The sequence below is a fragment of the Pezoporus occidentalis genome, unplaced genomic scaffold, assembly GCF_034315485.1.
Source record: "Pezoporus occidentalis ecotype Australia unplaced genomic scaffold, CSIRO_AGI_Poc_V1 ctg33, whole genome shotgun sequence".
Lineage (NCBI taxonomy): Eukaryota > Metazoa > Chordata > Aves > Psittaciformes > Psittacidae > Pezoporus > Pezoporus occidentalis.
Window position 1 is genome coordinate 6,178,956 of NW_026915268.1, and position 27,694 is coordinate 6,206,649.

General features: G+C 42.3%; 2 protein-coding genes and 1 long non-coding RNA gene across 6 annotated transcripts in view; 2 read left to right on the top strand and 1 right to left on the bottom strand.

Moving 5' to 3' along the window:
* Window positions 1–27,694, bottom strand: part of SIL1 (SIL1 nucleotide exchange factor) — a 198,853-nt gene that overhangs the window by 116,152 nt on the left and 55,007 nt on the right. The window lies entirely within an intron of this gene.
* LOC134169050 (uncharacterized) overlaps window positions 1–27,694 on the top strand; it is a 129,623-nt gene that overhangs the window by 36,927 nt on the left and 65,002 nt on the right. The window lies entirely within an intron of this gene.
* MATR3 (matrin 3) lies at window positions 282–27,678 on the top strand. 4 transcript variants are annotated; one of them, XM_062629261.1, is made up of 15 exons: window positions 284–505; window positions 8,411–9,495; window positions 13,663–13,724; window positions 14,641–14,682; window positions 14,899–15,002; window positions 16,702–16,754; window positions 17,187–17,312; window positions 17,927–18,052; window positions 18,239–18,409; window positions 19,649–19,780; window positions 21,152–21,195; window positions 21,666–22,056; window positions 23,667–24,060; window positions 24,656–24,777; window positions 26,393–27,678. In XM_062629261.1, the coding sequence occupies exons 2-15, from the start codon at window positions 8,605–8,607 to the stop codon at window positions 26,441–26,443; spliced, it is 2,709 nt and encodes a 902-aa protein (XP_062485245.1). In that variant the 5' UTR covers window positions 284–505; window positions 8,411–8,604; the 3' UTR covers window positions 26,444–27,678. The 4 variants fall into 4 exon arrangements, with proteins under 4 accessions (XP_062485246.1, XP_062485245.1, XP_062485248.1 ...); XM_062629262.1 differs by lacking the exon at window positions 24,656–24,777 and having other exon boundaries at window positions 282–505; XM_062629264.1 differs by lacking the exon at window positions 8,411–9,495 and having other exon boundaries at window positions 290–505.

A 27,694-nucleotide genomic window follows, 5' to 3' on the forward strand; every position in this document is an offset into this window, starting at 1 on the left:
TCCTCCGCTGAAGGCAGGCTGCGAGAAAGCGCTGAGGGAGCCGAAGCGACTGAGGGCAGCCGCGAACCCGCCATCCACCCCCGCTACGGCGGGAGGGGGCCGGAGCCAGGCGGGGGCCTCTAAGCCCCGCCCCCGAGCGCCTTCCCATCTGCCCCCGCGGGAGCGCGCGGACAATGAGCTGGGGACGAGCGGCGGGCTGGCGCTGCGCGGCTCGGCGGGGATCTCGCGAGAATCCACACACGGAGGGCGGAGCGGCGCGGACCGGGCGGGCGGTCGTCAGCAGCAGCCGAGCGGCGCGGCGCGGCCCGGAGTGTGAACGGCGCGGAGCGGGACGGCCGCCGCCGGGCACGTGAGCGGGCGGGCGTGCTCTCGCGAGCGCGGCGAGGCCTGCAGCCGCCTCCCCCTCCCCCCTTCAGTCCCTCCCTCAGCCCCTCCGCGCCCCCCCCTTCCGAACGGGAGCCGCCGCCGCCGCTGCGGTCCCTTCCCGCCGCCCCTTGGCCCGCAGGTAGGAGCGGCGCTGCGGCCCCCACTCCGGCCCGCCGCCACCGTAACAACCGGGGCTGGCGGCTGCCGCTCCGCGGGGGACGGAGGGAGGGAAGGGGAGGGAGGAAAACGTCCGTTAGGAACGGCCGCGGGTTGGGGGGGGGACGGGCCTGGTGCGCGGCCGCAGCGCGCATGCGGAGGTGCCGGCCCCGGCCCCGGCCCCGGCCCGCCCGGTGCGGCGGCCCTGGAGCTGCCCCGCGGCCGCCCGCAGCGCCCCCGCCCGGCGGTACTGCGGCCTCCGGCGGGCCCGAACAAAGCCCCGCGGCTCCGGTGCCCGCTGCCCCCGCGCGGGGCTTGCTGGGCGCGGGGAAGGGGGTTTCCTCTCGGCTGCTCAGTGTTTCCGCACGTAAAACGTGTCTTGAGGGGTGATCCCAGCTAAAACCACGTTTCGCCCCCTGAGTGGAACTTCACCGCAGGGCCTGGGAGCGCTTGTGGTAGCCTCGGAGTCGGCATCTCTCCTCCCCAGCCCCCAAAACGTGCACTCGGAAGCTGAACATCATGTCCATAATCTTCCTAACGTGTTTGAAAGCCGTTAGCCTCAAAACCTGCCGGGTTTGATGTTTATCTGGTGTTAACAATTAATGAATTGAGCCTTAAGAACACTGGCAGTGGGAGCATCCCTCTGACTCTTTCTACTCAGTTTCACTTTCATACGATTTAGGCTGTGGTAACACATCATGGTGAAGGGTTTTTTATATCTTTTTCCCTCCTGTGGTGGATTAATAATGTTCTCTGTCTTTGATGTATATATTTTGTTTCCAAAGTCAAAATAATGAGATTTGAAGTTCACTTACGCTGAAAAGAAGCATAAAAGTTGTAAAGAACTTTCTGGGAACCTGAAGAGCTGCTTTGTTCTGATAAATGAAGCATTTATGCTATAGAAAGAAAGCTGAAAAATCCCTCTTCTAAATGTGAGGCTTTTTTTCTTGCCATGAATCATACCTTTGGGAAAAAAGTGTTTGCTACTGTTTTAAACAATTGAATAGTCTTTATTCATTTTACTCAGCCTTAAATTCTTCAGGCTTTCTGAGCTGTTGGTGGAGTTAGGTGGTCTTGACTTTCTAGAGTAGGTAGGGAGCAACTCTTGTGGAAAATTAAGTCTCTTCAAGCAGTCTGTGTGGGTTTTGTGCCTCAGAAGAGGAGAAGGGAGTGTTTTTTCCTGCTGCTGCTTTATGCAGAATGTTGATCCAGTGGCTTAATCTTCCTGACTTTTGAAACATGTTAATACATTGAAAGCAGTATATTAAAATCATACATTATTTTGCTCAAAATGTAGTGTGATCTATATTAGCACTTGTATTACTGAGAAATTAATGATCTTCTGTCTTGAATTTTATCAGCAAGCCCACGTAATGATTCATTACTGAATTATGTGGAATAATTAGATTTGAGTGAGGATGCTGCCACTTGAGCCTGTGCGTATGTGTGCTCAGTGGTAACCCAATCTCAGCACTTTAATGTTGTGCACTGGGTAAAGGGGATAAATCTGACCAACACATGCAAGAATTGTGATTGCTTCCTCACGATTCTGGTGAGGTGGTGATGCTATGAGCCTTTTGTGTGTTTGTTTTAGAGAAGCCGTCTGCTATTTCCAGTGTTTTGCCCATATCTAGGGGTTACATACATCTCAGCACTAAAATGATGGGAAGAATAACCAAAGAGGAATTCCTAAATCTATCCTTAAAATGTGAATATCCATGTTCCTAAAGGTAAAAAATAAAAACCAGTTGAGGAGAAAAAGGGTCAGTCTGTAAGAGTCCAAACTCAGGTGTATGGATCTTGTATGGATATGATGATCCATACAGCTGAAATGTGATTGCCACCTGCTTCATTCAGGACTACACCTAAATAAAGATGCTCATTAATTTGGTTTGAAATAAATAAGTAAATATTGTCCATTGCCCTTCATCTGTGACTGGCACCCATCTCTGCAGTGAGTTCTGGTGAATGTGAAGGTATTTTGTAATGTAATGCTTGAAGTGTTCTGGGTAGCTCAGCAAATCTGGGGGAAAGCTGTTGGAAGGAAAACTGTGAAGAAATTATTTCCATTCAGTTCCTTTGTTACTTTATGATTGCATTTTCATAGCCTCTCTGCTGTTTGCATTCCTCCTGTGTGCTCTGAGCCAACAAGTCTTGAAAACAAAAGCAAATTCCTCACAATATTTCTGAACTAATTTAGTTTGCAAGTGTTGAAGTACCATATTGTGGAGTCAGAACTTGAATAAGAGTTTTATTTTGAGCACCGAAACAGTCCCTTGATTCTCCTCTGCAACTAGAATACATCTCAACAATCACATGCAAGATCGCAGCTGGGAAAGAATGTGATTTTTATCCCAACTCTGGAAATGCCTCAAGGCATCAGACTTACGTTCCCTGTACTAGTCAGAAGCTTTTTAATCACCAGAATACAAAAGTGTTCTGTTTTGCTTGAAAAAAACAAACCAAGGTAGAACTGGTTCTCTGTTACAGTGATCAACTCTCTGACTTTCTCTCTCTTTGGATTGCTACACCTACTATTTTTAGGATATAATTATGGTGTGTTCTGTGGTTGATGTCCAAGTTTTGGTGCCTGTGAGGCTGTTGTTCATCTGCAGCCTGATGTGAATGAACAGCAATCATGTCCTCACTTTATATGAACCAGATCTTCCAGCCTAAGATCCTACGTTATTCCACTGTGACTGGTTTTGGCAGAGCCTACTCTTGAACCAAGCCTTGATGGCCTCACGGAGCTTTTTGTAAGTGCTGGAACCTGTGTGCATCCACCTTATTGTAGAGTTGGAGCTCAAAGGTAGTTGCCAAGGGTAGCCTTGCAAGTAGGAAAGAGTGTCTAGAAGCAACAGAGGTAATCAGTGCACATGGCAGCAGTTACTCTCTATGTTCCTGGATGTTTCTGTTTTCTAAATATGTGAATTTTTGTGCCTATCTTATTCTTTCTGTACTGTTCCTTAGACTCTTTTAACTTCTGTTGTTTCTGTAAAGGAATAAGTGTGCTTTTTCCATGTGCTCTTACAAAAAGAGGGATTCTGGAATTTATTAGATTCTCTAATGAGCAGAAATAGGAATGCAGCATCTTTTACAGTGCTCTTTTCTGCATTCAGATGTTAAAAACTGTAAATTCTTCTAAGATTTTTAATTGCTAAACTAGTCATTTTAATTCCCCTTTTATAAATAAGTCTTCTTTTATATGTAATACTTCTGGCCTGAAGCAATCCTCTGTTACAGTAACCTCGTATCTCAGGTTTTTGTGTGCTCCTCTGGTCAAGCAAGTCACTGAGATGAAGCTGAACATAATCATAAGAGCTGAAACTCTTCCAGTTGTTCTGCCTGGAACAGACTGTTGGCTAATCTGCACACCAGAAGAGCACTTCCATCCAGTGTGCCAGTGCTGCTTGAATTTTGAGGGCATGACCTTTGAAGATCAGTTGAACACAATGGGTTGTTTTCTTGCTTGTGAAACAGCAACGTTAAATTACCACTCTGAACCCTTCTACCTGTAACGGTCATCTGCATTTTCTCTGTGTAAGGCTGCAGCACAATTCCTCCTTTGCCTCTGGAAAGACAGTGGCTTTTTCTGCATTGTCCAAGTTAAAGTAATCCTCTAGACTTCAAATCCCTTATGCTTTGTCAGTCAGCAGCTGGAAAACATCTGCTCCTCATTTCCTTTGAGTTTTGTATTTCACACCAGCCGTTCTCAGCACAACATGGGGAGCTGTCCGTCTAAATCTCTCACTTGAGCTTCTGGATCTCTTCTGCCGATAACCTTGGAGATGGTTTTGCTAAGAACCACATGAATTCTTCATAGCAGAATAGGTTCCTGCAACAGGGATGGAGAAGAAGAATCCATAGATTTTTATCCGAAGAGCAAGAACTGAGGATGTGAGACTTTTTTCCCAAGGGTGTGCAGTCGTCAAAAGCCTTGTGTTGTTACAGACTGGGGGGGGGGGGGGGGGTGTTTTTTCAGCTTGCAGGTTAATTTATGCTTTTAACAGAACTGAGTTTGATTTGGTGAAATTCAGTGTGTGTTCTGAGAAATTTTGGTTTTGAGGTGAAAGTGAAACTGAGTAGAAAGTGAAAACAGGGATTTTTCATTTTGGTGACTTTCCTATAACAAATGGAAGAGGAATGGGGGAAAACATGAGTTGTTCTAAGAACAAGCTTCATGTTAAAGCCATCATATGTATGCACAGGTTAAAGAGCCCTGGTTGGTAGAAGGATTAGGGAGTGAGAGAACAATTTTCAGCCTCCTGGTGTTCCACAAAATATGATAATCGCAAGTTGTCACGTGCAGCATGATCAATATTTCCCAAGAATCTGCTGAATTGAACTGTTTTCAGGAACAAAACTAGTATTTATATTGAGGCAGTTCTATCAGTTTTATTGAAGTTTATAATGAGTTTTATACAAAAAGAAAAACCTTCTGTAGGGTTTGAAAATCGGCCTCATTTTGGCCTTTGTTTGATCCCAGTGTATTCTGCAGGATTCAGATTTCTTGGTTTTGTTGTCTGCTTTACAGAAAACTCTTTTGCAAGTTGTAGATACAAAATGTGGGTGTTTTTTCATTGTCTGCATTTGTTTGGAAATCTAATAACAACATTTTGACTTTCAACTTGTTTCAAGATTGCTTCATATTATATGTTTTCAAATCTTAATATGGCCAAATTTCTGTCCACAGCTCTTAAAAATGTATATCTGAAAGCCTGTCTGTTCCCAGGGTAGCTGAAATGACATGAAGAACAATTAGCATAACACTTTGTACTCTGCTAAATCATGTCTGGATCTTTAGACAGCTTTGTTCAGTCAGACTCATCTTGATGCTGTGACTCAGTGGATGGCACACTCGCTTAAAGCTGGCATGGGTCCGTGGGAGCCTGTCTCTACCAGGTGCTGACATGAAAGCTTTCAGAATGTGAGCAAGGCAAGAAATGTTATCTTGGAATCATGTGTTAAACCTGGCCATGTGGAAGTTAAACATTCTTTGGTGTGATTTTTAGAGCTTTTCCCCACTTTGCATTGTTGTCTTCATCTAATCTTAAAGAGTTGGGGGGGTAGGAGTAGAGTACAACAGCTATTGCAAGATAACAGTGATGTGGTAAATAGTGATTTTGTGAGGACTCGGTTTTTGTAAGGACTCCACTCTAATATCTAATGAGTTGCAGGGCAGTTCACTGGCCAATATTACATTGTCTTCATCATACTGTCTTACTGTCCCTTCATGCTTTTTCATAAGATTGTCACTGTTTCTTTGTCTTGTCTGTGTCCCCCCTCCACCTCTTCCTGGTTTTGTTTTTCCCTTTGCTTCTCTGCCTTGTGGGTGTTTGCAGCAGCCAAGCCTGGTTATGTAAAACCTCCCTCTGTACACGGGGTCACCTCATGGCATGTCATCAGGTTCTCTGCAACCCAGGTCCATGCCAGACTAGGTTTTGTTCTCTGCTAATCTCTGCAGCACAGCAGACAGTGAACTGCCAATTGAAAACTGACAGGAGGATTAGTGAGCATCTGTTCAAAGAGAAAGGGCAATGGAGAACTTTCCTGATCTAGTGAGAACTTGAATGGTGCAAGACCTTGCATTAATGACAGGATGCACCGTGCCTTTCCTGACTCTCTGCTGTGAATCACTGTGAGGGTCAGGTTCACAAAGCCTTCTGGAATACCTGATGTTATGAAGAACCTCGTAAGTTCAGTTTTAAGCCATTCTGTAAGTGTGTGACTGAGCTTCAAGGGAATTTATATGTAAGAATGGAAGGAGTAAGGATTAACCTGTAGAATTACCCGTTCAGTACTTTGAAGATTACTGAATGTGTGTAAGATAAAACAGGTGCCCGGGTGAATATTAGTATTTCTCTCATGTTTGAACTCAAGTCTTTACTTTTGCAACATAATTCTTAAAGGCTTCCTATTCAGGGATCCTTCAGTGTGGTCAGCTTGTCCTGGCTATCTCACTTAGAATTGCCTTCTCTGCTCTCCCTGTATTCTTGTTTTACTGTTTTTCTCTGAAGCGTTCTGTCCTCTGCCTCAGATACTTTTAAACTTACTTCCATCCCTGTGTTTCTCAGTCTCTTAACCTACTGTTACATACTCAGGCTTACTTTAAGTGACTACATGGTATGTGGATCTTAAAAGCATAGCTGAAATACAAGTTTAGCTATGCTGGTAACAGAGTATGTAGCAAACTATGTGAAGCAGTATCTTAGTTATGTATCTCTCATAGAATTCATTGGTTTTCTACATAAATAAGTAATTTTGTAACATGCTGCTATGCAGAAAGAAAACCCAAGTGTGATCCAACTTAAAGTCAACCCCCCCCCCCCGGTGTGTTATTGAAACAGGACTCTAGATTGAGTAGGCAGTCAGGATAGAGACCTGCTCATAACCTTGACCTTTTTTCTTCTGTTTCCAGTACAAGAGAAATTGCCTTCTGCAGAGCTGGTCTCTTAAAGGAAAAAATCCTTGCTTTCATTTTATCCTTCCCATTCTTCCCCAAACATGCCTGCTCTCTTAGAAGCTGGTTTCATTTGGAGCTACACAGTTTGTGCCTGTTTCTTTTTCCAGTCAGTTCTGTGTTCTACCTGTGTCTGAGGGGCAGTGCTGGAGAAACAAAAACTGCTCTGCAGAGATTGAAAAGGGCTTTACTGCACGGGGGACCCAAGAACAACGTGTTCCTGGTGGCATGTTTTCATGTGTATTGAATTGCTTTCAATTTTGTGCACCTGTCCCAAGGCTGAAAGAGAATGGGGGGAAGAATTACAGGGTATTTCTACTCTGCACTTAAAAAGACCTGAATATTTTATGCAATATATCCATTGTACCATAAAATATACTGTGGGTATTGATAAACTGTTTAGTTAAAACTTCAAGTTGATCCAAATATTGAAATCCTAGGTTAGTATTTTAGTAGGACAGAGGGCGGATGTAACTCTTACAAGTGACATCTTAGGATCTTTAACTACCACATGTGGTCATGGTATCAAAAGTGCTGGGCCTGAACCAAAGAACTGGCATGCTGGTACGAAACAGGAACACCACACCCTTGTCCTGAGGACTTGCTGGGAGCATTGTGCTATCTCCTGACTCACCTGGTGTCTCTTTCTGCTGGAGCAGGGTTTTCCTTGGAACTCCCATCCCGGTACTAAGCCTAACCTTGTTTAGCTTGAGGCCTGAGAGTACAGACTGATGGCAGAGCTGCACTGTAACAGAGTAAAGAATCCCTTCTGAAGTGCTGTTAATAGCATAACTGCAATTTGAGCAAGAGGTCTTGTTTACTTCCCACAAAAATTAAACCTTATTTTTCTTGTTCACATCTATCTTCACATCAGTAATTGGGATTTTACTGCATAAAGAGTGAATATTACGTTTGGTCTTATTTACCAGATCTTACAGCAGAAACTTTTTGCCCAAGCTTCAATTACTTTTAACTTCCTTTCGTCCTGTTCTGTGGTGGTATAGGTTTCATTTTCAAATGTGTTATATGCCAAAGTCATCTTGGATTCTGTGGGCTTATGGTTTTGTTTTTTTTGTGGTCTTCTCTATATAGTAACGTAGGGTATAAACAAAGCCATTAACCTGAGATCAAGGCTTACATGCTTGTAAACTTTGGATGCTCTCAGACATCCCAAACTTCTGAAATTCACTTGTCTTCGGTATGAAAGCTTTTTGTGGCAGAGGAGCAGTATGTATAGGAAGCACTGCTGTGTTTTTATCTGAAATAATATATGTAGGTTCTGGGTGCCTCTTGAATCTGTTAAGTTATGTAATAAAAGCCTTGTAAGATTGAGATCTTTTAATGTTTTTTTAGATCAACATGATGCATAAGTTTAAAACTGCATCTGTTTAAAGGGATTTATGACTAAACCTGCTTGTTTTTCTACAGAATTGTCTGGTGTTTCTCAGCTTGAAGAAGATCTGCAGTCATTATTGATCCTCTTTCTTGGCGTTACCATTTTTGAAGTGAAGTTTGCCTAGCTTTCTAGTGTGAGCTCTCTTTTCAGCCATCTTAAACCAAAACAATAATAATAAAAGAAATATTTTTTTTGATCCATAAAGTAGACAAGTTGTAGTTCTACAATGTCCAAGTCATTCCAGCAGTCATCTCTGAGTAGGGATTCACAAGGTCATGGGCGTGACCTCTCTGCAGGAATAGGCCTTCTTGCTGCTGCTACCCAGTCTTTAAATATGCCAGCATCTCTTGGAAGGATGAACCAGGGTACTGCACGCCTTGCTAGCTTAATGAATCTTGGAATGAGTTCTTCATTGAACCAACAAGGATCTCATAGTGCACTGTCTTCTGGTAGTACCTCTTCCCATAATTTGCAGTCTATATTTAACATTGGAAGTAGAGGTCCACTCCCTTTGTCTTCTCAGCACCGTGGAGATGCAGACCAGGCCACTAACATTTTGGCCAGCTTTGGTCTGTCTGCTAGAGACTTAGATGAACTGAGTCGCTATCCCGAGGACAAGATTACTCCTGAAAACTTGCCTCAGATCCTTCTACAACTTAAAAGGAGGAGAGCTGAAGAAGGTTATGGTAGAGATGGCAGATCATCCACACGGGAACCGCCATACAGAGTACCTAGGGATGATTGGGAAGAAAAAAGGCATTTTAGAAGAGATAGCTTTGATGATCGTGGTCCTAGTCTCAACCCAGTGGTTGACTATGACCATGGAAGTCGTTCTCAAGAATCTGGTTATTATGACAGAATGGATTATGAAGATGACAGATTAAGAGATGGAGAAAGGTGTAGGGATGAATCTTTTTATGGTGAGACTTCGCATAACTATCATAAATTTGACAGTGAGTATGAGAGAATGGGTCGTGGTCCTGGTCCCGAGAGATCTCTCTTTGAGAAAAAGAGAGGTGCTCCTCCAAATAGCAATATTGAAGACTTCCATGGATTCTTACCGAAGGGTTATCCCCATCTGTGCTCTATATGTGATATGCCCGTTCATTCTAATAAGGTGAGTTATGCACCAGATACTTCTATTTTCCTTTACGTTGTAGTATCTGTTCTGTTTTTACCTATTTCCTTAATGATTTCTATAGCCTGGTTGCTTTTGAAATGATCTGCAAGTTGGTTTGACAGTGAAAAAGGCACTTGATTATTTACACGGTAATTGTTAACAAACATTGTAAACCAGGGCTTTACATTAATGTGTTTTGTTTGCCCAGATTGCTTAACTTCAAGTCAAACAGCTATCATCTACTGGGATATCTTATTTATATTTTACATCTACATGTTCTCTTAACCACCAAACATCTGGCATTCATGCAGGTTTGGGGTGGGGTGTTTACTGTTTTGTTGGTTTGGGGGGGGTTGCAGTGTATCTACTGTGCTGTTCAGGAAGCTAGTTTCAGCTCTCCTCCGCATCTGTCTTGATTGCTGATTTGTATGTAGTTAAGATGCATTCTTGCACAGTTCTGCTTTTTCCCTGTCCAAAGGGAAAGAGTTAATGTAGAGCCCTGGAACTTAATTGCAAAAGTAAAAACCACGTTTTAGATTAGCTCATTCTTGCCTTTTTAATTTCACTTTAACACTTTATCTCATACTATGGCTGAAATTTGTCGTCATTATTCTCCTTTTTCACAACTTTCTTAGACACTTCAGACTCACTTTTTATTGTCACATGTTGCATCTCTCCCTGTAAACTCTCCCAGCAATCAGTCTGCTGTTGCAGTATCCTGCACTGTGTTCCTAGTAGTGTTCTTTACTTGTCTCACAAGTAGAGTGGATCTTCGGGTATATTCGGTTATGCTGAGACTTCCCTCTTAGTTTAACCACGAGTAGCTCAGCTCTCTGCAGAGGTAGCAGGTTACTCCAGATGTATCCCTGTGTATCCAGATGTTATTTTCAGAGCCTTCTCACTTTGAGCTTTTCCAGTTTTACTCATCTTGCTGGTTTTCAGTATACACCAGGCAGTTCAATTGGCTAATGCAGTGTCCCTCTTGTTACGATTAGCAGCTGATTAACCTTCAAATGCACATATAGTACATGCTGTTACTGTAAAATGGATACAATGTGGAATTGCTGTTACTAACCATTTCTTTACAGTTACCTCTCAAAAAGCGCTGCTTCTGTACATCTGATCTCTCTGACACACGAGAGTTACTCTGTCCCTGCAAGTAAATGATCAAACCAGCCTTAGAGCCACACGCTGTATGACTCCAGCTGATCTGACAGTTTATGAACTTGTGTTGCTTTAATTGCTTTCGATGTAAAATAATCACAGTAATCCGGGTTTCTTGTCTCCTGTATTTGACCTTTATTTTCATAGAAGGCTTTAAGTGTTAACGGTTTAGATGCCATGCTCAGGTCTGTAAAAGGACTTCATTTGGTTAGATTGAAAACATAAACTTCTGAGGCCCTTGAAGATGGCAACCAGTAATCCTGTAAGTAGGGTTCTTTTTAGCACTTTATTTTAAAGCCTCGTGCTTCTTAGTTTGCTTTGGTATGCAGATCTGCTGAAAGGAAATCCAGTGTGAAATATCTTTCCAGGTATGAGAAATACCAAATTCTTTTGACAGCATAACTAAAGTGGCTGTAACTTCTTCTGTCACATGTAAACCCATCCAGTTTTTAGGAATATGCTTTGACTTAAACTGCTAGTACACCATAAATATTTGAGATTGGATCATCTGTGTCTTATGACCCACATTTGGGCTTTGTTTCTAATAGCAGAAATCATGTCACCCTGAGAATTTCTCTCTTTCTCTCCTTTTTTCCTCTGCTTTGCATACGTGACAGTTACAGAACATCTTATTTTGTGTCTCCCACAAAATTGAATCCGGTTGCAGTTGTAATCTGATCTGAACCAAAATGTATGGAAAGCAGAAAGGGAATGCTTTTCTTAGCTGGGACAATGTACAATTACTGCAGTACCAAAATCTCATTTTCCCCACCTCCAAATAAAAATATGGATTTTTTGGAAGGGTATGATAGCGCAAGGTGTGTTTTAAGCCTGAGCAAGGGGATAAACACCCTTCACTGGCAGCCTAATCCTCTGCTTTTTTCTTATTTAGCCATGTTCTTAACTGCTGCTTTCAGTTGATGTGTGTATATTTTAAGGCCCAGTTTGTTTTCTGTCTAATTGTGAGATAAATTGTGCCCCAGTTTCTCTAGGCACTTTGTCAGTCTGATCCCTTTCTGAAGGAGCGAGGTGTTAGCTGTGGAGGGATTTTCTCTGCCAAGGAAAAAGGCTGCTGCAACACAAGCAGATGAATTTGGAGGTTAAACACTCGGAATGGTGGTTCATCCCAAAGGGAAAGCATGCCCCTGTCCCTAATAGAGGCCTAAAATTAGGTGCTTAAGTTTGGCCTAATTTCTGAAGAACAGTTTGTCCTCTTGCTTGTATCCGTTGAGGCAAAAGGTAGCCTGAGTTCTATGATCCTCAGTTCAGATTTTACGTACCTTAACTTTGTTCAGCATCTTGTCAGTATCTAGTGCCCTGAAACCTTGGAGGGGTGACACTTTAGACTGGGTAGAGACAGGGAGAAAATTCCACATTTAGAATTTAATAAGAAGTTAATAATGTAGATGAGCCATTGTTCTGCAGGGGGGATCCTAAGTTACGTGTCAGATCTGCTAAAGGCATTTGAAATGGAGTGAGAATTCCATCTCCCAAACTTTGCCTTTAGTTTGCAGGTAACCTCTGCTTCAGCTTATAATGATAATTTATTTAAGATAAGTTCAAAGCATGTTATGTCTACCAGAATTGGCCACTGAGGCTTTACAGGTTGTGCACCCAAATTTAAAGGGGTTTTTAGTGTTGAAAGAACTCTTTTCTGGAGGATAGTGCTAAAACTAGTTAGCAACTTAAACGGAAGAAACTTTCTTTTAGGGCTTAAATGCGTCCTAGGTAGGCTTGGGGGATTTTTATCCTAATTGCCATTGTATTTATTAATTTATAGCTGCAGTTCCTACCTATTGTGCAGTTAACAAGAAAGTGGTGCTCTCAAATATCTGGATAAAATGAATGAAGGTTTCATCTTGCTCCATGTTATAGTCTGTGTGTTATGGAGTAATATTGTAAAGTAGCTTAACAACACGATGGGAGATGTTAAATCCAGGTTTTTCTCCTTTGGAAAGTACAAGGTAGACATGTAGCATATGGAAACCCTTAGGAGGCCTCGGGAGTCCCTCACTGTACCCAGAGGAATGGCTGTAGAGTGGTGGAAACCAAACAACAGGAAAGATGAGGGATTAGGAGAAACGTCCTCTGTGGGTGCTGTGCAGAAATACACATGGAAAAAGAGACAGAAAACAGTTGCTGGTGCAGGATCCATATTCACAGTTTTACAGATGCCAATATAACACAAACTAGTACTGTTACTTGCAAGAATGTAAGCAAGTGGAGATGTGGCACGTTGTACTTGGCTAAAGCAGGAGTCTCCTTGTCTGCCCTTCTCTTGAATAAAGAACTCCATTTGTAATGACAAAACTCTGCAAAGAGAAAGCAGAAGGCCCTCATTCCATTCTAGTGCTAAAGCCAGAACCAGGAGGAGTTTCACCTGGTGATTTGGTTTAATTATAATGGTGTTACTCCTCCTTTTGTGCCATCTTGGTTTAGATCTCATTTTTTCCCTGATTATTCCCCTCAAATGGTTCTATATTTTTATATTTCTCCTGTACACTTGTGGTTTGTCCCCAGCTATGCACTTTGATTTCATTCAGTCTTTCCTTTCTGAATTCCTTGCAGTTTCTTGGCTGCTTTATGGTTCTGAAAACCCGAGTGCTTTGTTCACATTAACCTTTCAAAGCCTGAGGAATGAAGCAGAGTGGAGGAAATTCTAAAGTTACTGAGGACAAAAACGACCTCAGTATCCAGTTATAAAAGTTGCAGTCACAGTGATGTGCATGTCTGCTGTAGCAGTTCCCCTGGTAAGCTTTGCACCTTGGAGGCAGGATAGGCCCATAGATCTCAAGACATTGTTCATCAGACACCTTTTCACCCAGGTTAGGAGTTAAGAGGTGGGTCCAGTTTCAGTGTCTCTTGAAAGCACTACAGAAAATTTTATCTGTGAATTTTTGATACTTCAGCTTAGAACAGAAGGGACTGCGCTGTAGAACGTTGTTTTGTTAAAACTGGCTTCCCAAATGGGGCTGTTAACTCTTGTTTACTTTGCTGCAGGAGTGGAACCATCATATCAATGGAGCAACTCACAGCCGGCGCTGTCAACTGCTGCTTGAAATGTATGAATTCTGAGTACAGTAAATACCCTTGTGGCATGAGGGCATTTAGGAGCTTGTAATCATAGAGTCCTGGAATGGCTTGGGTTCGAAGGGACCTTGAAGCTCCAACCTCCTGCCACGGGCAGGGACACCTTCCACTAGAGCAGCTTGCTCCAAGCCCCTGTGTCCAACCTGGCCTTGAACACTGCCAGGGATGGGGCAGCCACAGCTTCTTTGGGCACCCTGTGCCAGCGCCTCAGCACCCTCACAGGGAAGAGCTTCTGCCTAAGAGCTCATCTCAGTCTCCCCTCTGGCAGGTTAAAGCCATTCCCCCTGTCCTGTCCCTACAGGCCCTTGTCCAAAGGCCCTCTCCAGGTTTCCTGTAGCCCCTTTAGGCGCTGGAGCTGCTCTAAGGTCTCCCCTTCAGGAGCCTTCTCTTCTCCAGCCTGAACAAGCCCAGCCCTCTCAGCCTGTTTCCATAGCAGAGCTGCTCCAGCGCTCTGATAGTCAATTATATTGCACAAAGCAGGCTTAGAAAACATGGCATGTGCCTCTTGGGGAATAAAACATCTTAAAAGAGCATCTTCAGGACAAAAGGGATTTCTGTTCATAACTTTTCTGGTCTACATGGAACATTCGATCTGAACAGCTGAAAAACCATGGAATTTTGTAGTAGTCACACCAACTTCTAAATTTCTGTTGTGAAACATACCATACAATTTGTATTATAAATTGGCAGACATGTTACCTGCAGTGGAGGAAGCTGCTCTTTAAGAACAGCACTTCTGTCAGCAGAGAAGTCTCTTGTGGTGGTCCTGTATTGGGCAGAGTTACCGTGTACTTAATCTGTGTTAATGTAGGAAATTCCTACTTGTAGGAAAATTACTACATAGGTAGAGGAGAGTTTTCTTAATTTTGGTTGTTTGTTTCTTTTCAGTTACCCGGAATGGAATCCTGACAGTGACTCAGGACATGGGATGTAAGTAGAAATGAGTTTTAAAGACATTTGTAATGTTTTATATGAAACAACACACCTCCTCTTCAAACTGATACCTCCCTTTGTTTTCTACTAGCCAAAGAGCACCAGTAAAAGCAGCTGACTTCTCCTTAAATGCTCTGCAAAAATCAGGGGGGGTTGAGAATGAAGGCTTCAGTTTCTAACTTTAAAATTAAATGCATTTTCCCCTCTTTCTAGGGGTGATCCCTTTATGTTGCAGCAATCCACAAACCCTGCACCAGGAATTCTGGGACCACCACCACCTCCCTTTCACCTTGGAGGACCTCCTGTTGGGCCAAGAGGTAACAGCAGCTGGCACCTACTTCTACAAGACATAAGTTCTTGATATTTTTTTTGCTCTTCTTGTTCTAAACCACTGATAAAACATTTTTATGAGCAGTGCAACTGAAATACTTGAGTCCCTCCCTGGCCAAAGACTAGTACAGATCCCATACTTCCTCCTTTTTACCATCTGTTAACTACCAGCCACATCATTTTGGCTGTGTTCTTATCTGTGTTTGGTTAATCCACACATGGGTTGGCCTGGCATTTTTTTGTGTCTGGAAGGTTTTTGTCTCCGATTTCTGGTGTAGCTATATGTTGGTGGGTTTTGGGTTTTGTGGGACTTACAAGAATTCAACGTCCTGAGTGTTTCACCCCCACTTAGTTTCAAGTTAATTTGACGAACAGATTTGAGCAGCAAGTGGGGAATGGATAGATGGATTCTTGGTATGAAGGCAGGCTACAAAACAGTTGATTTGCCTGAAGTTGTTACTTCCTACCTTTGAAATAGTTTTTTAAAGAGCAAAGCTAATCAGCTGATGCAGGTATGCTGAGAGAGCACAAGTATTGCAGATACTTTAAAGGAAGTTTTAGATGATAGATGCATTCATACCAGATTTCATTAAAATAATACTGTTAACTTCCCAAACCATCTCAGACTTGACTTTGAGCCCAGCTATCGGAGAGCCTTTCTTAGGCATTCTGCTAGAATTGGTGTTGGGTTAGAGCTAAGCCTAGCAGTCTCTTTCTACACGTAGAACCCCAACTTAAAAAGTGTATCTGGGTTAAAGAGATCTCACATCTTTGGGACCTTTTGCTATGGCAAATCTTACTCTAAAACAGAAGAGGTGTTTTTTTTTCCAGCAGGTTTTACTTATTCTCAGCTATTTCTCCACATCAGTAAATGCAGCTTTGTCCTGGGTTCAGCAGTAGCAGTCATTTTTCTCCTTTTTAGTAGCTGGTGCAGCTGTGTTTTCAGCTTTAGTCTGAGAACAACACTGATAACACTAACGTTTTCAGTTGTTAAGTAATGCTTACCCTGATCAAGGACTTTTCAGTCCCATGCTCTGCCAGTGAGGAGGGGCACGAGAAGCCAAGGAGGGACCAGAGATAGGACACCTGACCTAAACTAGCCAAAGGGGCATTTTATACCACTGCATGTCATGCCCAGTATAGAAACTGGGGGGAGTTACCCAGAAGGCCCAGATCACTGCTTGGGTTGGACTGAGCATCAGTCAGCGGGTGGTAAGCAATTGTATGCTCTCCTTCTGTTATTTTGCTTTGGTTATTATTATTGGTAGTAGCAGTGGTGGTTTTGTGTTATGCCTTAGTTACTGGACTGTTCTTATCTCACCCTGTGGGAGCTATGTTCTTTTGAATGAGGAAGAAGGAGGAGAGTGAGCAAGCGGCTGCATGGTTCTGAGCTACTGGGTGGGCTTAGACCATGACAAGCTTTTTCAGTGAAGTTAAACTGAACAGAATGATCAGGAAGGGAGACCTCAAGTTACAAGATTGTTGAAACATCTTTTTTGGACTGTAAGGAAACAATTAGATTTTAAAATCTGATGTCATTCTGGTTTAGTATTACAAGTGACTTAACTTGATTTTGTGCTTCTGTATCTAATCTATGATTCTAGCTCTTAAGAACTTGTGAACACGAGGCATGTTAACACCAGTCTTACAGGTTGAACTAAGCTTGCTCATTCTTTCATTTCTTAGGAGCTGGAAACGGAAATATGCAAGGACCGAGACACATGCAGAAGGGCAGAGTGGTTAGTATTAAAAGCTTGATGTTTAGGGGTTTTTGAAAACTACAGTTTTATATTATATACTTTGCTTTCATAAAGCCTTTAAAAGCAAGGGTTTAGGATTTATTTGTGTGGATATACTGAAGCTCCAGAATAAGATTGAGGTTCCACTGTGCCATGTACTCTACAGAATTACAGTTTCCAAACTGTACAGACCCCATTTAAACATTCTGTTACGAGGAAGCTGTGGGACATGAACACACAGGAAACTTTGGCACTGCAGGCATCCTCCTCTGTGGAATCCCTGGAGCTTCAGTGCTTTTATTATATGCATCTCATTTTGGTTACTACTAAAAAAATACAACCTAAGTAGAGCAGAGCCTTGGCAGACTCTATTTGGAGTTTGCTGATACACGTTCTCTTTCCATCCTGTGATGCATGCTTTGTCTTCAACAGGAAACAAGCAGAGTTGTTCACATCATGGATTTCCAGAGGGGAAAGAACTTGAGATACCAGCTGCTTCAGCTTGTGGAGCCATTTGGAATAATTACAAATCACCTGATTCTAAACAAAATCAATGAGGTAAGGTGAGGCCCTTCAGTACTGCTGCTGGCACTGCTCAGTGTCCTTGGTGTGTTTGCTGGCTGAGCTTACGTTTTTAGAAGGACTTGGCTACCAGACGAGGTAGCTGCATGTCACCATGGTCACACGTGTGAAAGGAGAGGGACCAGTATATTTCTTTCCAGAAATGCTGTATTTTACCTTAAATATTGTTACAAAATCCTTCTGGTTGGTTGCTCATGGCTTTCTCAAAAACACCCTGTGCTTGCAAATTCCTGTCTTGTTCTCATACTCTCTGGAAACCTGCTTGGTCTTAGTTTGGGTTATAGAGTGCTGTGTTTTGAAGTGTGGAAAAAGCCAGTATTGCCACGGGAGAGAAAAAAAACAGGAAGCAATTGAATGTTCTGAATCCAAATCTAGGTGGAATGTAAACAAATAGTTCTAGTTGTGCACCTAAGGAAACTATGTGAAATCCATGCCAGGCTCTGCAGGTCAGTTAACGTTGTAACCAAAAAGCAGTTTCCACTTTTGATGCATCAGTTTTTACAGGAAAGCAAGGGAGAGCTTGGTATTTGAAACAAAAATACGAATTCTTGAAGGAGTAGCACTTAGTTTTGTCATTTGTATGATTTCAGGCATTTATTGAGATGTCAACAACTGAAGATGCCCAGGCTGCAGTGGAATACTACTCAACAACACCTGCACTGGTATTTGGTAAACCAGTGAGGGTCCACCTGTCCCAGAAATACAAGAGAATAAAGGTAAACCATTTTTGTTTTAGCAGTGCCTCATTTTAATCTGGGGCAGACAGTGTTCTGAGGCACTCGTGTTTAATTTAGTCTCAATTTATGGACTTCTCAGCTGTATCATGTTCATATGGGACAGTTGCCCATGTATATTTTATGTAGTATGTCCTTAAAAAACTTCATTCCCTCTTTGATTTTTAGAAACCTGAGGGGAAACCTGACCAGAAAACTGAGCCACCAAAACCAGAGCTTGGGCGTGTGATTCACCTCAGCAACTTACCTCACTCGGGCTACTCTGACAACGCGGTCCTCAAACTGGCTGAACCCTATGGGAAAATTAAGAACTACATCCTCATGAGAATGAAAAGCCAGGTAAGGACCCTAGAGACAGACAGGCCTGGGGGCTGGAAACGGAGGTGTTTAACTGTGAAGAAATGCTGCGCCTTTCACTGGGACACATGGAGCCTCTCTGCTCTAGCAGAGAGATGGAAATGATTAGAGGTCTGTGTAGGTGGTGCTTGGCTATCAGCTTAACTGCAAAATGTTACTGGAACGGGAGCTGCTTTAAAAAAAGCACAGGCCTCAGCTGTGAAGGTGATACATTTACCACTGAGTTTTTGTTGTTATGCAGATTTTTAGGAGTCTTGGGGTTTTTTAAGGCTGAAAAAACATCACCTATGAAACGTGAACAGATTCCGCTCTTGCACGTCTTTCATTTGCCCTTGATTTCTGATTCTTTAAAGCAGTCCTGCTGTGGCTAGCAAAATGTTTTGGATGTGTATGTACATGAGTCCTATAAGTACCCTTGCTGTGTAAGCTGGATGCAGGAACAACTTTCTCCTCTCTGCCGGTGATACTCTAGCCCAGATGACTTTTTAAAAGCTTTTTCAGCAAACTCAGTGTGTTGTAGGATTGTTTCTCAGAGGAACGACTCCCAGAGCTGGGCTGATAGACGAGCAGTTGCTGCCTGCTCCAGCCTTCTCCTGAAAAATAACAAAATGGGGAGTGTCTTGGCTACCCTGGAATTCCCAGATACTTAAACACCAAATAGTGAGTTTCATTGCCCAGATGCTTTTTGTCTCATAGAATCCAAGGCTGGTTTGTGTTGAAAAGGACCTTAAAGCTCATCCAGCTCCAACCCCTGCCACAGGCAGGGACACCTTCCACTAGAGCAGCTTGCTCCAAGCCCCTGTGTCCAACCTGGCCTTGAACACTGCCAGGGATGGGGCAGCCACAGCTTCTCTGGGCACCCTGTGCCAGCGCCTCAGCACCCTCACAGGGAAGAGCTTCTGCCTAAGAGCTCATCTCAGTCTCCCCTCTGGCAGGTTAAAGCCATTCATTCCCCTTGGCCTGTCCCTACAGGCCCTTGTCCAGAGCCCTTCTCCAGGTTTCCTGTAGCCCCTTTAGGCACTGGAGCTGCTCTAAGGTCTCCTCAGAGCCTTTCATTTGAAATCAAGCACTCTGGTAAATTGTGAATGTTTGGAGAGGTTGGGTCTGAATCTTGTAATTTCATTTCAGACTTTGGACATGCTGTGTTTAAAGTTAAATAACTTTGCCTGCAGGAATGTTGTGCATTTCAGAGTAATTTTAAATGTGTTTTAATATTTCCAGGCTTTCATTGAGATGGAGACCAGAGAAGATGCTTTAGCTATGGTGGAGCATTGTGCCAACAAAGCGCTTTGGTTCCAAGGCAGATGTGTGAAAGTGGATCTGTCTGAAAAATACAAGAAACTGGTGTTAAGGGTAGGTAGTAGGTTTAGTCCTTTAGTTGCAGCTGAAGGTATAAAGTGAAGTAGAAGAGGGCTGTCGCTTGCTGGAAATTCAGTGCCACAGGTAAAATCAAAGGATTTGCTTCAGTGTTTTCTGGCTCTTTAAGTGCAGTGACTTGGTGCGAGTAGAATGTTAGGAGGCCTGGAACAAAGCAAAAGACTTTTCCTTTAAGATTAAACCAAGCCAACCAGCTACTAGACCTCAGATTTTGGAGAAATTGGCATAGATCTGAATGAAAATGTCTGTGTTTAGAACATTCTGTGATGCTTGGTATTTCACTCACCTTTTTCTGAAAACAATCAGTGAGTAAAATCCAGCTGGGCAGCAGAACTATGTACTCGTATGTTGTACACTTAACCCTTGACTTTTCCTTTCACAACTGCTGGGTGATTTGTCCATTTCATTGTACACATGCTCTTGTGTACAGCAAAAAAAAAAAGACAATGTCATTAGGGACTCCTTTTTAAACTACCAAGTATTACAGCAGAATGGGTTTCCTGTGTTGGATGCCAACCAAAACCTTTCTCTATAGCACCAGAAAGCTTTTTGTTTCCTACTGTGGACACTGACCCCAACTACCTAGATAGGTAGATTGTCTTATCTCATTTTTAAGAATAAGCTTTGTGAAAGCTCAAATCTGTAACTGCACCTTTGCATGTGCAGCTCACATAAGGAGGGAAGGGTTGGCCGGTAGCTGCTTTTTTTCCTCACATAAGACCAGGCTAATATTGTTGTACTTACAAGACTTCCTCTGTCAGATTAGGGCACTAGGGGGAAAAGCAGGAGAAATCTGAGCTGTCACGCTGTCTCAAAAGCATAAGCTTTCTGTGTTGTGGAGGTGAAGAAATCTTATGATTCCACATGGTCATGCACCAAAAATTAACACTTTGGGGCAAATTCTAATACTTGCCAATGCACTGAATTACTGTCCATGCTACTGCCATACAAATGGAATTTCCTGTTCAGTAACTCGTAAATAAATGATGTGAGACTGCTAAAGCTTTTCCACTACTAAGGAGAAAGAGAATAGATTGACTGATTTGTGCTGTTGCCTGCACCACACTGTACCAGTTCACAATTGTGCGTGGTTTTTCAGGATATCCCATTTGTTTTATACTGAATACTTGGTAATTGCTGTCAACAAAGACATGGGGGTTTTGGTTGGGTAAAGTCCCATCTAACATAACAGCAATTCAATTGGTTGGTAGGAGGGCATGGTGAGAGTACCTGTGGAGTAAGATAGTTGGAAGGGCTTGGCTAGTGTGCTGTCTGGTCTGGATTAGTGCTGGAACACCTCTGTCACCACCTCTGCTGCACCTTATGCATTCTACTGTTTCATTTTAGATTCCAAACAAAGGAGTTGAACTGCTGAAGAAGGATAAAGCCAGGTAATGTCCCATTGCTGAAGCATAGTGTTGCTTAAAGAAATATGAAAATACCTAATCCAGAGCATAGAAATTGGACAAAAGAAGCCAGGCAAGCTCTGAGGTCAGACTGCTGTTTGTTGTGCCCTGAGATTAAGTGTTTCTCTTTTGCTGCCTATCCTCTTCCTCTAATGATGAGGTCTCACGGCCTTTTCAGGCTCCTCAGGAAATGTTTTCCAGCCCTCAGTTAGTTTTGCCTTCCTGCAATTTAAACCCATGAGCAGTTGTCCTGTCTTGTAAGGACAGATCCTCCTTGCAGCAGCGTTTTGCATATTTGAAGAATGGGATCCTTCAAGGTTTCCCTCAACCTCTTGTTTACTGAACTAAGACACAATATTTCAGGCATGTCTAGAGAAACAGACCCTGACTTTTTTTGTAGTGTAATTTCTGGGCTCTTTTAAGGTTTACAAGGAAGTGTTCTTTGTTCTTTACAGAAAGAGAACGTATTCTCCAGACAGCAAAGATTCTCCAAGTGATAAGAAGTCTAAACCAGATGCTACTCAGAAACCTGAAAGTGGCAATGTAGAAGATAAAGTGAAAGAGGAGAAACAAGATGATGCTGCTGAGCCGTCAGGCACTAAAAGCGCTGCACAGACAGACCAAGATGAGCCCAGTTTACTCCTGGAGTCTGAAGATGAGCTGCTAGTGGATGAGGAGGAAGCAGCAGCACTGCTGGAAAGTGGAAGCTCAGCAGGAGATGATGCAGATGTTGCTAATTTAGCTGATGTGACTACTGAAGAGAAGAAGGAGACACCTGATGATGTGACCATAAAAACAGAGGGGAATGTTGCAACCAATCCAGCAGCAAAGAAGAAGCTTAAGAAGGTAATTGTATAGCAAGGTACCCAAGTGTGGAAAGCCCTGTCTAGCTTGAGTAGCACACTACAGTACGTTCAATTTGAGGTCTCCTTCTGTGGGTCTTTAAAACACTTGTGTGCAAACTGTCTGAGGAGACATGGGTGCTAAAGCTCTTGTGAAGAAAAAGGAACATCCCATTGGATGCAACTTGGAAGTGGAATTGGTTATAAATTCCTGTTTCTGTATTAAGCTGTTAACCTGGGGGCTTCTACCCATTTTTATTCTCCCCTTTTTTGAGTAACGCTGAGCAGCCAGGAGTATTGAGTATCTCTTGAGTACCTCTTGAGACCTGCTGCAGTTACTTTTGGAGCACAGAGCAGAAGGATGACATTCAAAAAGTTGTTGGGACTTGAGGTTAACATTTGTGCATACAAAGTTGTATGTGCATCTACATTTTATGCGCATCTGGAAAGGGAGGCAAGTCCATTTGCAGTTAGCCGAGGCCCATTTCCAGTGGAAGGTGATGGTGGGGAATAATTTCAAGGTGTATTCAGTTATCTGCTTGCTGTGAATTCCCTTTTTCTCCCAGCCAACCCCGCACTCTCGTGGGTCTTTATGCCCTACCAGCTGCTCTTTTGATTCATACTCGGTTCTGTGCAGAAGCATGCAAATTTTTAGTATCATTATTGACTTGGAATGTTGTTTTGCAAACAAGTTATGCATGTTCCTTATTCTTACTGAATGAAGGGTGCATGGGTTTAACCCTGGAGGATCATTTGAGCAGGATGCTAGTTACACAGAATCCTACCAGCAGTGATTATTTCTTACTGTGGGCTGCCTGTTATGATAAACTCCCTCAAAAGCCAAACTTGCTTCCTTGAAGACCTGTGTTCTTAGAGCACAGATGCAAAGCTCAGTGCTGTTTCAGTGCTCCTCAGGACTGCTGTTAGTTAAGCCTGTGGAATACTGATGTTTCTGGCAGGAATGCATCCCAAAAATCAGGATTCAGACAGAATCACTGTCTTACAATGAAGCTGGATTTTAAGAGACCACCACAGTTTGGGTGGTTGGTTCTTGTGGGTTGGTTTTTTGTTCTTTAATGCAGAAGCTCCAAGTTTTCTACTGGTTGAAAAAGAGCTCTGTTTTTTTTAAATGTACTTCCCTGTTATTAATGGGCACCAAATTGTTCTGCTAAAGTTTTACCTTTTATGAGTTTGAGAATCTTGTGGAATAGTTTCAGATTGGAAACAAAACTTGTGCATTCCCAAATGACTTCCACTTAAAATACTCTTGTTGAAAGGACTTTTGAAAAGTAAGATCAGAGTAACAAGAGTAATGCTGAAATTGCCATGTTGAAGGTCAGATGTTGGTATGATAAAACAGCGAGCCCTCGTGATGCAGAAAACGCCATAAATATATTGTAACCTAAAACAGAACTCTTGATTCTGGGTTAGTGGGAACACTGTGATGCTTCTGCTCGAGTAACATTTTCAATGAGTGAGGTAGGTCTTGAAGGAAGAACTTTGGGTGGTTTTCCAGGAAGTTTGGAGAAGATCTTTCTCTTCTGAAACTGAAAACTGTTTGAGGGGAAACATGTTAAGAATAAGCTGATGTAAGGAAAACCATTTTCTTGACAGCGCTATGTGGGAGGCTTTCCACGGAGCATGGAAGGCTTTGTCACTCTGGATGAGGTTGGTGATGAAGAAGACTCAGATCATCAGAAACTCCGCAAGTCAGGCTTGGTGGTGAAAGCTGCTGCCAAAAACGATGAAAGTTTGGCAGAAATCAAGGTAGACAAGATTGAGGAGGCAGAGCAGGAAAATGAAACCCTAGAAAATGGAACCAAACCTGAAGATAACTTGAAGACTGAAAGCGTTGAAGCTTCAGACACCACAACAGCACAGGATAGCGAGAAAAATGCCCATGAAAACACAGACACCCAGGATGAACAGGAAACAAAGAGTGTCCAAGAGAAAGCTCTTGTTCCAGACGAATTCAGGATTGGGCCATACCAGCCAAACGTCCCTGTTGGTAAGGCTGTTTCCGTTTCTTCTCAGATATGTCTCTGTGCATTGCAGTAGCATTTCTCATTTCATCTGCCTTTTATTTCTGGCAACGCATTGCCTCTGAGCCTTTCATTTTAGGGCTTCCCACTCTTCTCCCCTTCTTCACTCCTCCTCTAACCCTAGTATTTCCTTTCTTTTTTTTTCCCTTATTTCCATACAGTTATTCATAACACTTTCCTTTAGGTAGAAATTAAATTGGAGAGGTATATTTTAGTGACACAGATTCAATTAGAGGCACCAGTCACAATAGTGGTGATAGTTCAGATTCATACTAAATACTTAGAACTCAAAACTGATCACAGAACGTTGTTAGTTCTTTTGAAAGAACCAATAAAATGGACACTTAAGCTGAAAGCTTTAAAATTCAAGAAGAGCCTGCACATACTTAGTTGTTAGTAGGCCCTGGCTTGACTAAACTAAACCAAAGACTTTGAAAGATAAAGCAGCTATTAATGTAAAGTGAATTATGGTTTTAAGATTCAGCTGAAATAACATATGACATGAAAAGAAATGATGTAGAGTAGATCTCTTAGTTTATTTTGTGGTGTTTACTTCTCTAGGTGTGAATTATGTGGTACCCAAAACAGGGTTTTATTGCAAATTGTGTTCCCTGTTCTACACAAATGAAGATGTTGCAAAAAAGACCCATTGCAGCAGCCTTCCTCATTATCAAAAGTTGAAGGTAAGGCAAAAACTTGTTCATTTTAAATGGCGTGATTCTTTCCTGGGGAATAGAGCTGAATGAGACTGCACTGAGGAAGAAAAAAAGCTGTTCAGGGAGTGGAAATTGGCTATTCTGTAACTTCTAACTCAAGCTAGACCTCTTCAAATCTTCATCTCGTGACTAGAATACACAGGATCCACGTTTTAAAGATGGGCTCCAACATTTTTGTTTGTAAACCTGGATTAAAGAGGGCATTCCAATTGGAGTCAAGGCCAGGTTTAGCAGTAGTGGTGCAGAGTAAATACAGATGACTTAAATCCCTTCCAGTTGTCCCTTTGAGAGTGGTTTTAACCAGTCAACAGAGCTTAAGCTGAAGTTTTTGTACCTTTAAAAAAGAAAAAAATCCATATTTGCAACTTCTGATTTTGTGAGCATGTTTTACAAATCCCAATTGGATTAGGTATCACATGATTGCATGGCACGAGTGATAATGCTGCTGCTCTATCTTTGTGTACTGTGAGCTGCTTTTAAATACCACCTCTGAGAAAGGGAAATCCTAAACAGAACTCTCATAGTAGTGCAATGTGCACATAAAGTGACTTAATCCCAGTTGATTACTGAGCTGAAAGCAGACCCTGGGGGTCTGAAAAGAAAGTGGCACCTCAGATGCCAAATCATTTGGCAGGTGCCACTCAAATCATTTGCTTTCTCCCTTGCAATAATAGGGAACCCTACAAAAATACAGGACCTTGGAAGGCAGATGGCACAAATAAATGGCACAAAGCAAACAACATTGTCAAGGAGCAGATCAGAAAATCAATTCCCATGCAGAGTCTTGTAGTAAGAAACCCCACCTCATCCATCACCCCATAGCGTGTTTTGTTTTCTTTTTATTTTCCATTGAGGTACCTGGTTATGGGACTTTAAAGACTTGATGTAAACGGGGAAGTGGGGGAAATAATCCCAAGTTATTAACTTTACCGCTTAACACCCGATTTGATTTGCTTTGTCCATGGCACGAGTGACTAGCGAGCTGTGCTTGAATGATTTCCTAACACTGGTGTGGTTCTAGAACTGGGGAGGGAAGGAGGGGTGGAAATACAGTTTTGGTTTGGCAATGGCACTTCTCCAGCTGGGAGTCTTGGTCACTGTGGGAGCATTAAGAGTAAAAGGAGAGATGAAGTGATACTGTTACCAAATGTAATTGAAGCAGTAACAAATTCCTCCAACTTCCAAATAACCCTTTATTTAGAGAGGGGAGATGTTTTGTCCTTGATCTTACAGATGGCAAATTCTGACCAGGTAAGTGGCACAGTCACTGGCATGATTCCATGATACAATCAGAGGTCATTGTCTGGGCCTGCCAGCCAGTAGGGAAGGAGAGGCTGGCAGAGGCTGCCCCTTGGTGTTTCCTGGTGGCAGGCTGTGTGTTCAGTGACATGGTAACAACGTGGTGCTTCAGAGGAGCTCCACTTTAGCGTACAGAGAAGTGCCAGGCTGTTAGTTACAACCTTTGCAGTTAATATTCACAGATATTACAACTTTAGAATTGGATTTATGTTTCTGTTACTGATGTTGTGACTGTGAGAAACTCTTTAAATATATCCAAAATCTGATTGCTTTCTTTTAACAGAAAATTCTGGATAAAATGGCAGAAGACCACAGGCAAAAGAAAGAAGCTTAAAAGGAAGGAAGGATGTAAGGAGAACAGTGGCTTTGTTTTTAATGTTAATCTTTTATAAAAGCAGTACCAGTAGTAGATGGAAATACTGTATTCTTTTTTGTTTTAGTGAGATACAGTAGGCATTATAGGTCTGTTCATGTGTTAAATGTTGCAGCAAAAAGCATATGCAGTTAAGTTAATGACAGAAATCTGTTCTTCATGTGAGAATGGCAACAAGCTTTCGTTTTGACACTTCAAGCTATTAAAGAAAAGAATCTTGCACCTTTGTGGGAAGCTCATCTATGGGAAGAAAACTTCTTCATTTAAGTGGAATTTGCTACTTTGGAGCTTTAGAAATTGTCTTTGAATTCCATTCTCAATAAAATATCAAAAGTAACACTGTATTTCTAGTTTCTCTAGAACATTCCATGTTTCAGTCTGAGCCTAGCAGGTATTTAATTTCCAGTGTAAGGCTGTCATTGCATTTCACTTTTGAAAAGTCTTTCAATGTAAGTTCCATTTTTAAATGTTGAATTGCAGTTTCTTTTAATGTCATTGCTGTTACATAGCTAATAGGAGAATTAGCGATTAGTCAGCTTTAGAACTTTGTGCTTCTTTTGCCCCTAAGCTCCTGATAGATTTTCTTATTCAGCTACTCCGTGTATATTTAGTGCAAAGTAAATGCCTGTTCTTCTCTGACCAGTATTATTTCCTTGAGCTCTTCCTGCTTTTACTTGAATCCCGTAGCTGTCGTACATCTCTAGTACATCCAAAAGCAGCATTCGAGTCCTGGACTGTAAAAAAGTACCTTTATATTCTTCACATGTAATTTTTTCATACCTGCATTTTAAACCCAGTTTTGTTTAAAATCTGGTTTTGTCAAGAATCTTTAGAATTGTGCTCTTAATGTTACCTGCACATGTGAGATGTGGACAGGAATATTTGCATGTGTAACCTGTGTTTATCTGTAGTTTTTGTTATTTACTGCTTATTTGTGAATTCAGGTTACTAAAGTGATTTACCAATAAATAAAGCTAGGCGCCAGTACTTTGTTATAGCTGTTTGGCATGTTAACCAGTGTGTTACTGAACTCTTGACTCCTGTGTTCATGATACCCTACTGAACCCCTAGCTCTCTTTTTAAAACCTGCATGTTTTAACACCTGTGAGTTAGCTTGTTGCATAACTTTTTCTTTCTCTTTCCTAAAACCTCTTTCGGTTCCAAACAAATTAAAATATCACTTGTTAAAACACTGACAGGTATATGCTGCTG